The sequence below is a fragment of the Limulus polyphemus genome, unplaced genomic scaffold (genome assembly GCF_000517525.1).
Source record: "Limulus polyphemus unplaced genomic scaffold, Limulus_polyphemus-2.1.2 Scaffold1588, whole genome shotgun sequence".
In the NCBI taxonomy this organism is placed as follows: domain Eukaryota; kingdom Metazoa; phylum Arthropoda; class Merostomata; order Xiphosura; family Limulidae; genus Limulus; species Limulus polyphemus.
In genome coordinates, this window is record NW_013667198.1 from 34,171 (window position 1) to 46,933 (window position 12,763).

Below are 12,763 nucleotides of genomic sequence, written 5' to 3' on the forward strand. Positions count from 1 at the left end.
GACATTCGCGGGGTTCCTTGATAATTCGAGAAACTCATTCACGCATGCGCTACCAGCGCCAGCAGAGTCACGCGACTTCCGCTGTCGTAATAATATATTGAAATACTGTTATAAAAAGCCCATAGATATTATATATACTTGTCAGTAATTGAATCAATAAAAAAAATTCAAGATAAAATTATATCTTGAAAAATGCAATCTTAGTATATATCAAATGTACAAACTACAGTGAAAAACTATTTACTATTGGTCTTGGTTAAGAAATAATTATTGAAAGCGTACATCTGTGCGGAACGAGAACAAGAGAAAACTAATGCGAAGAAACAGATACATAAGGTACTGAAATGATTTCTAAACAGACCTCGGCAAGTTGCTAAGTTTCACAGAAACTGTGAATATTAAACTACTTTAGAAATTTGTTCTATTGTTGAATGGCGAAACAAGAACAATACAATATACTGCGCTAGAGAAAAAATTGTTTCATCACTGTCAGCGGCTAAATAGATTACTACAGTTATAATACTTATACACAATAGTAAAAAATTTTGTCTTTTATACTGCCTCTCTGAAAATATAAAATAAAAATATCTTATACATTGTATTTGGTAACTCCATTTTATTACTATACGAGGGCATCACTCCAAGTGTAACCCATTAGATTTCATTTATTTTTTATTGCCACACTAAACGATCTTAGAGAGACAGTAGAGGACACTGCTAGACTATTTGAATTCAGTTTTCTGCTGAGATTTCGGGACTCAAGCTAGTGTTAGTATTAATTCGTGTAAATTCGCTGTTTTTGATGTATTTGTATTAACGATAATTACATCTTTATTAGTAGGTGAAAAAGAAAGCCTTTTTGCAAGTTTATGTAATTCTGTTTTTCACAGCTGCTTTATCATTAACCAAAAGCATCGTATAAAGATACTATAACTTAACATTAACAATTATTAATATTAAAATATTATATTAATATTGAACATGATGATGAAGTTGAACTTGAAGGACAACAAGAGGGCCTCTTGGCCCATCGAAACTGGCCAGACTACGTCCATTTATAAAACGATCTCTCAACTACAGTTCTGATTATTTAAGTATTTACAAAGTGTTTAAATTCCCAATAAATTTACTGCACCCGTCACAACTGAGACTAACCTGTAACAAAGACCAACCACAGTGTTTTGTAATATTAATTACACTTCCAAAGTTTATATTTGCCCCCTTGCCTTACTCTTACCATTTTCACAGTAATTGCAAAAAAAAAAGATGATGCATTGATAATCTTGAACATCTCATTCAGATCTCCTATAACTCTTCGTTTTTCAAGAGAAAATTTCATACTCGTATCATAGATCTTAACTTGTCCTTGCAAATATATGTGTTAACCTTAATGGTATTGACATTGATCAGTCACTGTATAAATTTTTGAATTACGTAATAAAATTATGCTTGTTCATGAATACTGTACTATGTACAAGTTTTTACTAATAGTATGATGTTTTTAAAATATGGGCTTCTGTATTCATGATATTTCATATTGATATTTTTTGTTTTGAAAGATGGACCATGGACATTCTGATGGTAAGCAAGGCTGTTGCTGCAATGCAACCACACCAATACCTTCAGTTCATCAGACGCTAGATGAGATGGAATTTGAACGAGGTATTTGGTCAGCAGGTGAGATATATTTAGACATATATTTCTATTATGCAACCTCTTCATGACAGGAATTGTTTAAGTTCATAGAATATATTGGGGACAAATGTGCAAGTAAAGCAAACAAACAGTGATTACCAATAATACTCTATGATAAATAGAGAATATTTTCTAGGTATAGTGTAATACTAATAGACTAAGCAGAGAACGAGTCTTTACTGTACAGCTGTTCATAAAAGAAAAAGTCAATATAAGTTAAAGTGTTCAACATTTATTTAAAATTCATGACACCATACCTGAAGGTCAAATACATTTCCTCACCACTATATAAACTTAGTTTAAAAATTCCATTATATACATTCTAAGCATTCTGTTACCCAGTGTGCTCAAATGGAGCCATTGAAATCAATCCTTTCTGATCTACTTTTAAACTTAACCAATATTATATACAGTAACAATTTTATATGCTGACTCGTATATATTTCCACAAACTTTTTTTTTATTATTTTACCCTGCTGAAATTCCTTTTTTATTCTTTAATATGTTGAAGAACCCCAGGAAGAGTTACTTCACAATTTTTTTATTCAAAACTGTCAGAGCCTTGGAGTAATTCTTTATAATTGGATGACATTGAGGGCATCCAAATGACGAACCATTACATTCCAACCATTATTATAAGTTTTTGTTTTGTAACATTACATACTGCTAATTAGACCAGTATAGTAAACTAGCTACATTATTAATTGGGTAAGTTTTTCGTTCTGAATTAAGTAGGCAGCTTGCTTTGATGAGCATAGGTATTTCTGTATACTTAGAAAATCACCTAATACATATAACTTGGGACTCTTACTTCCCCATATTTGATCAACATCCACAAACAGTTACTTGCATTCTTGGTCAGAGAGCTAACATTGCACACCTTAGTAAACCTAGCAGTTTCCCATTTTTCCATTTCAAGAGCAGGCTTTACTTTAAGATTCTCTGTTTTCTTTTATAACTTTCACACTCAATCTGCTTTTTTACACACTAATTTTATTGTGTTGTAAACTCCAAGTTTTCCTCCATTATTTAAACCTTATTAATTATTATTTATTTATATGGTTAAACACTAATGTTTTGTAAGGTATACCAATAGATGATTGATTATCCTTCAGCCTTCGTTTACTGTCACAGGTTATATGTTGTAGCCAAAAGAAGTACTTAACGTTTTAACCCTGCAGTAGTACCCTTACTGTATGGAACAACCTTTGTACCATGGGTTTGCACCCCACCCCACATCAAAAAACAAATCAAGTTTTATTAGATTGTTAATCTATCTATGTGTACATTTAAAGTAAACATCTTGTGAATGATTCCATAGAATATTGTTCATTTTTTAATGTTTTAGTAGCATTAATAAAGAAATAATGGAAAATATCAGATATTGATGCTTGTGTCGTTTTATTTGATTAAAAAAGTAAAATTTATATTTTTTATCTAAACATCTTCCTATGAATTATTTGGAACTAAAAAGATCATTGATTAAGCAACATCAATGAAAATGATAAATAACAGAGTGAGAGTTAATCTGGGAAAACATACCTTGGTTTAGTACCATGGGGTATTTTGCTCCCCAAGCCACAAGAAACTGAATGTTGCTCTCAGCTCAGCTGTGGTAAAAATGGGTGAACTAGGTGTGTACTCTATCAGCAGTTTTAGGAAGCTACCAGGAACAGCAAAGGCCTGATGCTTCAATCTGTTTGTGAGATTGTTTATACAATTTTTGGGGTAGAAAAAAAACCCCATGATACGAATGTAGGGTTAAGAAATGGATCTTAGTATCCAAAAGATCATGAAAAATAAGCTGTTTTATTATACATTAATATTTTGATCTGTAATAAAATCAGACCACTAGTGTTGTTTGAGTTATGATGTACCAATTTAATGGATATTTTGAAAAATTTAGAGTTGTTAGAATAACTTATAAGTTTTGAATAAAAGAAGAAAAAAAAAGCTAAGTCTAAGTTTAAATAAATAAAGAATATTTAAATGTATAACTAGAGGCAAGGAAAAGGATAATAAGTTTTGAAACAAAACAAATTGCAAAATTTATGAATCACCTAACATATCAACAAAACTATGAACTTTGTTAATGTACAATATATAATAGTGTCACATCCTCCCATGGAAATGAAGGGTAATTCTCTAATTTCTGAACACCCTGGAATTTCAGTCCCAAGTCCTTACTGATAGTGATGGTGAACAATATAGACTCTCAAGTGAGCTTGAAGAGTGAAATGTTTTGTCTAAAAGGGATAAAATTATTTCACATCTTTTATAAAGACAGTTGATTAGTAAGTTGTTTTTTTTTCATACTTTAAATGGGCATAAAGTTTAAGCTAATTACTCACTGCATTATCAAAGTTTAATTTTCAAGTATATGTGAGATGATAAGTAATGAGAAAAGCTTTCAATCCTTTATGTTAATACAACCATATCCCTAAACTTTGTCAGAATCCACAAATATTAAGGAAGGAAAAAAAATGCAAGATTTGGATAATTATTGTATTGTTTAGTTACATGTTGAGAAAGGCTACTAAGGATAGTTGGGTTCATTATACATATCCTGATCATCTTGAGCATTAGACCTGTACATAAAGCCAGTGTAACGAAACAACAACAAGTTAAGTTTAGTCATAGTCAACAGAGGGTTTCATGAACAGAAAGTCCACAATTATTAGACATGTAAATTTCAAAGCAAAGATTTTGTTTGCAAACCATCAGAATCATAGTAATTTATTATGTCATGCTCACTCTCATTGTAAAACATTAGTAATTTATTAAAAAAAACAAAACCTGTTTTGAAGTGGCATCTTGTATATAAAAAGATTTTTGTTTGAAAAGAAAATCATTTTTAATTTCAAAATAAGAATGTATTTTGCTTTTATATAGTGTGTACCTAATGTTTGCTTTAGCACTTGTGGTGGATTATTTTGAAAAAAATATGCACATAGTTTTTAAGTACCAACAAACTACAAACCCATAAATATATTTCATAAAAGTCCTAATTATAAAACTACTGAACAAGTGGATACATTAAGGTATACTATTGTACAATAATTATTTAGCCTTGAATCATCAGTATAACTCTCTCTCTCAATTGCCTCTGTTGTGTAGTTGAATTATATTGAGACTGAAATTCATCTTTACTGTTTTGTAGCTATGAATGGTGATCTGCTTAAAGTCAAGTCCTTAGTGGCAAAGGGAACTGACCCAGGAAGTAAGGACACAAGTGGGTACACAGCATTGGTTAGTTGTAACTTTTTTATTTGGTTGTTTTAAATGTAAGTTTTTGTACTTAGAACTTCAAGCTGTGTTGTAGATTGTTATGCTTTTATGATCTTTACATACGTTATATGCAGCAGTTTTAAATTTTGACATAACTTGAGCCAATTTTAAAGATATCAGAGATGAATGGCATTTACCAATGTGGATATTTAAACTTTAAATTACCAAAAAGTCTGAAATAATGTTGATAATAGAAGGTTGTTAGCCTAGCTTTTTCACAGTTATAGACAACTCAGTTTTGGTTATTTAGTATTCTTCCATGATAACAACATAAAGGTAATTAGAAATTATTTTGTATACAAATATGCATCAAATATTAATTAATCAAATGAATATAATAATGCATTATCGTTTCTTGCTTTTAAATCACTTCAGAAACACATTTTTACTCAATGGTAGTATACTACAGAACTACTACAAATTTATGTTTTAAAATTAAGAAATGCTTACTGAGGATAAAAATGAGAATTGGAAGATAAGTGAACAGTAAAAGAACATTGCACTGAGTTATAGAAGGAAGCATGAATTCTTGAATTAGAATGTGATTTGAGCTTGTATGCTTATTTCAAATTCCTTCTAAATTATTAAGTCTTTAAAATAGGTTTTAGCAAAAATGTTCTTAAATTCTGTTGAACATAATGCCGACTTTCAGTTTTTACAACGTTTATATGATAAACAGTGAAGCATTGCAATCACAGTTGAAGAACAGAAAAGTCTTTATCTTTCCATAAAGCTACCTTCACTGGTTTGTATTTCCATTTCAGTAGTCCATATAATGTAATATAATGATTTTTATGCACTTAATCAAGTAATCAGCTGATTCTTCACAAAATGATGAATTGCTCCTAAACTGGACCCGTTGATATTTAAAATATATATGATTTATTTGTTTGAAATAAGTACATTATACAATAAAATTTGGATCCAGCTTTCTTGATAAACTAGCAACACATCGTATTATAAGTGTTACATATCCTTCTTGGTCCTCTTTTAATGTCTCTCTCTCAGTGCACTTAACCTCTCTCTCCATGTGTGTTTGTAACCTGCAATAGTTGGAGGAAAATGATAATTTTTGGCCTAACATGAGCACATATTTTTGTTAAATTTACGTATTGAGAAAAAAAAGAGAAATATGAATACATAAAAGATGAATTTAAAGAAATTCATTTCTAATGTATAGTTTTCTCTGTTTAATAAAATACTGTTAATAATTGCACAAGTCTATGAAATGTATTTACAGCATTATGCAGCTAGGAATGGACACTTAGAAATTTGTACTTTTCTTCTGGAGAATGGAGCATGTGCTAATGTCCAGACCCTTGGTGGTGCCACACCTTTACAAAGAGCTGCTTTGAAAGGCCATGTAGATATTGTTAAGATACTTTTACATTTCAATGGAAATCCATCAATTTGTGACAGTGATGGAAAGACAGCCTTACATAAAGTAAGTAGCAAAAATTTGTTAAAAAACATAACATTTTAGCATGAAATGCATAGTCACTGTATAGATGGATTAGTAGAGTAGATGTATAAGCAAGATAGTAAAATGTCATGAATTGTGTGAGTTTAGAGGTAAGCAAGATTACTGATTGACAAAAGTGTTGAAAACTGATGTGTGACTGAAGTGTAGTACATGGTCATGCATATCTAATGTAAATTCAGTAGTATTAGGAATTTTGTAGGTCAAAAATAACTTTAAGACCATCACAAATGTCGTATGTAAGGAATTTTATAAAGTGCCAAAAATTATCTTAAAGCAAATTCACAGTGACTTTACTGCACCCAATAAGACCACATGTGGATAGGCACCATGTGTGAGTCCTGTGTTCTCTTTGAATGTGAATATCTTAGAAAGCACAAACTGTATTTCTCCAACAATTTTAGCAAACCATTTGACATGTGTACAGACCATCAGCACTGAAACTTTATGTTTGGTTGTGGTTCCTGTAGATTACTGAAAGCTGTTTTGCCAGTTTTAAAGTGATAACCAACCATGGACCTGAAGACGCAAGCAGATAAACTACTATAATGACTTATTATGACAACTGTCAAGGATTGTGCATTGAGTGTACTACTTATTTGTGGAGTGTCTACATTTTTATGAAAGATCTCAAATGAACATATATTAATGGGGTCATGAAAAGAGTATAATCCTTCTTTAAAATGCATTGTGTAGAACTTAGCCATGTTATAAATATCAGCATTAGAATGTTTTGTCCAGAGCTCATGTCTTAATTCCATAAGACATTTTCAGACCATCTGAGGGTTAATTAGAGGTTATACCACGATAAATTAAGTGAGCTTTTGAAAGAATAATGCAGACAATTTGCACCAAATACTTTCTGAAACCTAGTTTAGAGTTATTCAGACCAATGTGGTGTTACACACTACTAAGATGGTGATCACTAAGACTATTGGTGACTTGTAGTTAATACTGAGGAGGAGCTGGTAATATTTTAACTCCAACCCCCAGAAATATAGAATAGTAAAAGTGGTACTTACTTTAGATATCCTGATTTATTTATATGGGAGTTTGAGTCATCTATCCTTCATTGGTTGTTTTTAAATTTAGATTCTGATTGACTCCATTAACTGTGTGGCCAGCTTCAAAATCTCTGTTAAACCAGGAAAGAAGGCTTGGCTTTTCTTGGCAGTTTCGAGTATAGAGAAATTGTATAGCTAAGAAAACAAAGAAACAAGATGCACAAGTGTTCTGTGCCTCACACCACAAGATGTCACCTTGTTGAATGGTATACAGTGCAACAGGAAGAGTTTTGATTTTTTATGAAAATATTTCGTTGTCAAGGATTTTGCACCCAAAGAGTAAATGTAGATATTAATATAAAAAAATAAGAAATATTTTATTTATTCAAAATCTTTGAGGAGGCATGGTTTCTTTTTGTTCTTCTGAATAGTTGCCACTGATTGTGACTAGTTATCATTATTTGTCTAGGCACCTTTGTAGTGGTAGTGTATATAGCTATGTGATTGTCACTTAGAGCTTATTATTCTAGCATTTTGTTGGGATCAGCAGATGAGTCACAGACTTTTATAAAAGAATTCAAACTTGACAGTATAGTAAAAACATAAATAAAATAAAATATTGTATTCTTACATATAGTGAAACCTTGCCCATATGAACACATTTGTAATGAATTAATTCATCCAGATTAATGAGACTTTTGGATAGTTGAATCAGTCATTTTGAATAAAATAAACACCATTAATAACATGCGTTGTCAATCAATAAATGTAAGGGGTCAAGGTAATAAGGGTGGACATGCAACTGGTAAACAAAAAGTAACTATATGTACAGTAAACTTCATCAGTTTATTCATCTTTACTTCATCAATAATTACACAAATCACATAATTAGTGTACCTTCATTATCTTCACATAAATCGTTTTATTCAAAATACCAAATACACATAGTATTGGTTAAATATACAACAGACCACTTTCCGAGAAAGGATGTGATCACTGTCTGCTTTTGAACTAGATGTTTTTCGTTTGAAGTTTCTTGATAGTTTTAAGCAAATAACACATTACTACATCATCTTCACATAAGTTATTGTTTTATTTGAACAATGGGATGATGTCTTTAAGGATAAATTGTACTTTATTCAGACTGACTGGCTCAACTAATGGATCATTTTCAATGTCAGATTCACTGTCATCACACTTTTGAAGAGATGTAATGGAAATGATGTCTTCATCTGACAACTTTTGACCAGATGGTTCTGCTGAGTTGATGTTGAGCCAATTACCAATGGATGTAGCGTAATTACCACTATAGATTAAGGTATGACTTCCAGAAGTAATGTAATTGATGATTTCTGACATCTTAACAAGCTCAACAGTTTCAATCTGTTCAGGCTGTTACAAAATGTTGATATACTTGCACATAATAACACTGGACCAAGCAAAATGGTAGTAAGCTTTGAATGACCTGATTATGCCAGCATCCATAGGCTGTATCACTACTGTGGTGTATGGTGGCGAGTGGTAAGGTGTTAATTTAGACAGTTGTTGATCTGATGCAGCTTAGCATTTCTGTCCACAAGGAGAATTAATTTTTCTTTTCTTTGAGTGCATCCTTCTGTTCATCTCCTCAAGCCACTTTGAGAAAAATATTGACGTCATCCAGGCTTTCTTATTCCACCTGTATCAACATGGACAGCAGGGTTAAAGTCACTTCCAAAGTGCATTGGTCGTTTCTATTTTGTAATTACAAATGGTTGCAACTAGTCACTATGTACTGGTACACAAGGCAAATGTTATGCAATTTTTGTATCTTGAACATGCTGGCTTTCCAAAGAATGACTAAGTTCCAATCAAATAAACCAGTATCTTCTAGATTTTAGATGTCTACCAATTCGTATCCTGCCAGAAACTTTCATAGATCTTTTTTACTTGCAGCAGCATTTGCATTTTGATCTGCACTTGCTACTTTGTCATAAACTGTTACCCAATGCAATAAAGGTCATTCTTAGAAAAATTGCTGTAAACTGGTACCCATTAGTTAGTGCAGGTGTTTTGTGGTCAGTAGTTATCATCTTTTTTCCTCTTCTGATCGATTCTTTCTTGGATTCTTGTGAGATCATGTACAGTTTACTGAATCTTATATCAATGGGAAATCCATGTTTTTTATAAGAAACAGCTGTTTGTATTCAGAATGCAAATGTGTACAGATTATTAGTGGAACTTCCCATTGTGAAGATTTGTCTATATACAAAATCATCTGGATTGTGAATAAAGCAGATTGTCAATGTCTGGACTAATGAGGTCTCACTATAATAAAATTTAACTAAACAATAAATTACTTCCACCTCTCCTGAAGATCTAAGAACAGACAGTTTGTTAAATGTGATCATATTTTGAAGCTAAGTGTTCTCTCTAATGAAATAACAACAAAATATAAGTTAAAACATTCTCAAAAATGGAACTGTAAGCTTTCATATTTATTTTGCACTTAATGAAACTCTGAAAACTGTAACTCACTGTGAATTCTTTTACAAATGAAGTTTCTACAGTAGTTTCCAATGCAGATAAGTAAAATTCAGACCATGGCTCATTTTTGTGATATTAACAGTTGTAAATTTTATGACTTAAGAATAGTATCTCCAATTGTATAGTCTAAAGTTCTGCTAAAGTAGTCTACATATCTCATTATACTTGAGTGTATACATAACTTCAAATGACAATGAGTAAATAATCTTATGTCATGGTTTATTGCACTATTTATTGCTTAATAATAATTCTGACTCAGAACCCTGAGTAAGACTACATATAGTCTCCTGCACTTAGTCTTATTACAGAAAGATCAGATCATAAGCATGATAACTGGATTACAGGCTAAAGTGAAGTAACAGTAATAATGTTTGACTTGTAATACTACTATTACAACTAAACTCTAAAAAAAAGTTGATGTATTTTAATAAAATAAGCAATATCTTTAACATTTAAAGTACCTTCAAGTCAGTCATTGTTAATATAAATCCAATAGGAGAAAACAAATATTCGTTATTTATTTTTAATATCTGTGTCAACAGACCGTGTTTTTTGGAAACAGTCTGAGCCATGAGCAGTTTCAAGAAATGGTAAAGGGCAAAAAACTATGTAGTATTTGGTTCCTCAGCTTTCTGGGCTGTGCATTGTCACTTACTTCCTGGTACATTTAGCCATTTGTGGTTATTAAGATATCATATTCAAGCCAGTAGTTATCCTGTTTTTTTATTTTGACAAAACTCTATAACTGAAAAAAAAAACCTCTGGTGAAAAACTTTCAGTGTTAACCCTTGAAGCATGATTGACACCTTAATTCTACATATTGATAAAACAAAAGACATTTATTGTTATTCATTTGTTTTGAAATAACTAGTCATTGGACTTTTGTGTATGTGTGTGATTTCCCCTTATTGATAACTTTATTTTGTTTTTCTACACAACCAAACAATTTAACACATTGAATAAACTACTTTACTTCATTTATTTTTCAGGCAGCAGAAGGAGGACACTTGGATGTTGTTAAGATCCTTATAGATACAGACAGAAACCTGTGTTCAGTGAATGATAACCACTTCAGAATACCAGCTGATTGTGTATCAGAAAAACACCCAGAGATTGTAAACCTTCTGAGGCAAAGCTGTTGAGAGTATTATGGATTATCGTACGTATTATACTATTCCGTTAGTAGGTATAATTTTAGTATATTGGATATTGGTTTGTTTTCTTATTATCTTCTGTAACTTTTTCAAATACCACATAAAAAAAATCTGAATAATATAGGTACAATTGTTGATGATGTAACTAAACTGTCACATATATACAGCTAGCTACTTTTGAAATACTTCATTCTTACACCATATCTGCTACTGTTACACTAAAAATAAGCAATAATAGCTTAAAATTACAAACATTTCTCAACTGGCTGTTGGAGTTAAAACTTCAGCTGAGTTTATGTATTATTGCAATAGTGACAGCCATTTTATTCACTGCATTCCTCCATATAGAGTACTAGTGCACTCTCTGAGATATATAATACGTTTGTGTACTCTCCACCACACTGTGTGTATGTTGTGTTATAGAAAATTGAATACATTTTTTTTATGGGGGATGTCAGGACGTAGCTCCATCTATAAATGTAGTTAACGTTAACTTGCGTCAAAGATAAATGCTCAGTAACACCAGTAATGGAGGTGAAGGGGCTTTTTAAACACCCATTAACATGTCCCTTGTTCCAAACTATCATCCTACAATCTTTGGTTGAGATTGGCCCAGCGACCTAGGAGTGGTTAGATAACAGACAAACAGATACACAGATTTACTGCTTTATATATAGCAATGAAGTACACTATTTTAGCAATTTTTCTCTTCAAAAGCATCGCCATTAAAATGATAAGACCTAAAACGACTTTTCAATTAGTCAAACCAATTTTTGTAGTGTGTTTTACTCTATTGTTCAAAACAGTTTTTAATAATTAATTCTGTAAAGCAGTGCTCTCAACGTGGGCCATATCCCCTCCAGGGGGCCACGCCATGTTTCTAAGGGGCCTCACGTGAATGACAGAAAGTTAGGGGGCCACAATAAATTCTGAGTGGGCTACCGAAACTTCACTGCCCGTATAAAATATTTAAAATTACTTATACAAGTAAAAAATATTCTGTTAATCATTGACATTTTATTCAGTGTGATCCTTGGGCCTGAAGAACACTTGAAATTTTTGAATGTCCGGTTGCAGTGTGGTCAGTGATAAGAAAAGATCACCTCTCGTCACAACATCAAGGCGGTTACGTATTTTTGATATCAAATACGTTACCCGACTAAAACCAGATTCAACCAGATAAGATGTGGGAAAAGCGATAAAATACAACTTTGCCTTCTCCCAGAGCTGTGGAAACTTATTAGCTATTTCACTACTTATCCAGAAATAATGTTTGTCACGTTTGAATATAGTTTGGATTGTTATATCATTCTGCTGCTCTTGAGAATCAGTCGAAAACATTCACAGATATCTGACAAACATATTGATTGTTACTCAAGTACTAGTCGCATCTGGTAACTTGACTTCTGAGCTGTGGGGGATACGGGGAGAAGGAAACCTTTGATTCAAAACAGTATGTTATAAACAAAATATTTAAAAACAATACAATATTGTAAAAATAATGTTATAATATTATAAATCTCTCTCTCTCTCTCTATATATATATATATATATAAGAGGAAGTTTGCTTATTTGTTTATTTTGTTTGCTATAGGAAACCAAACGGGTGAACTTAC

The 12,763-nt window shown here is 31.7% G+C and overlaps 1 protein-coding gene across 8 annotated transcripts in view; it reads left to right on the top strand.

Moving 5' to 3' along the window:
* Positions 1–683: 683 nt before the first annotated feature.
* Positions 684–12,763, top strand: part of LOC106464213 (ankyrin repeat domain-containing protein 39-like) — a 48,733-nt gene continuing 36,653 nt past the window's right edge. For 3 of the 8 annotated variants that reach the window (XR_002611673.1, XM_022391915.1, XM_013924342.2), the window contains exons 1-5: positions 684–768; positions 1,560–1,677; positions 4,856–4,944; positions 6,224–6,427; positions 10,983–11,152. Coding sequence is in view for 7 of the 8 variants with exons in the window: in XM_022391915.1 (XP_022247623.1) it covers positions 1,560–1,677; positions 4,856–4,944; positions 6,224–6,427; positions 10,983–11,135 (564 nt within the window). In the remaining variant the exon portion in view is untranslated. The other 5 variants (XM_022391919.1, XM_013924343.2, XM_022391917.1 and 2 more) reach the window with 5 other exon arrangements.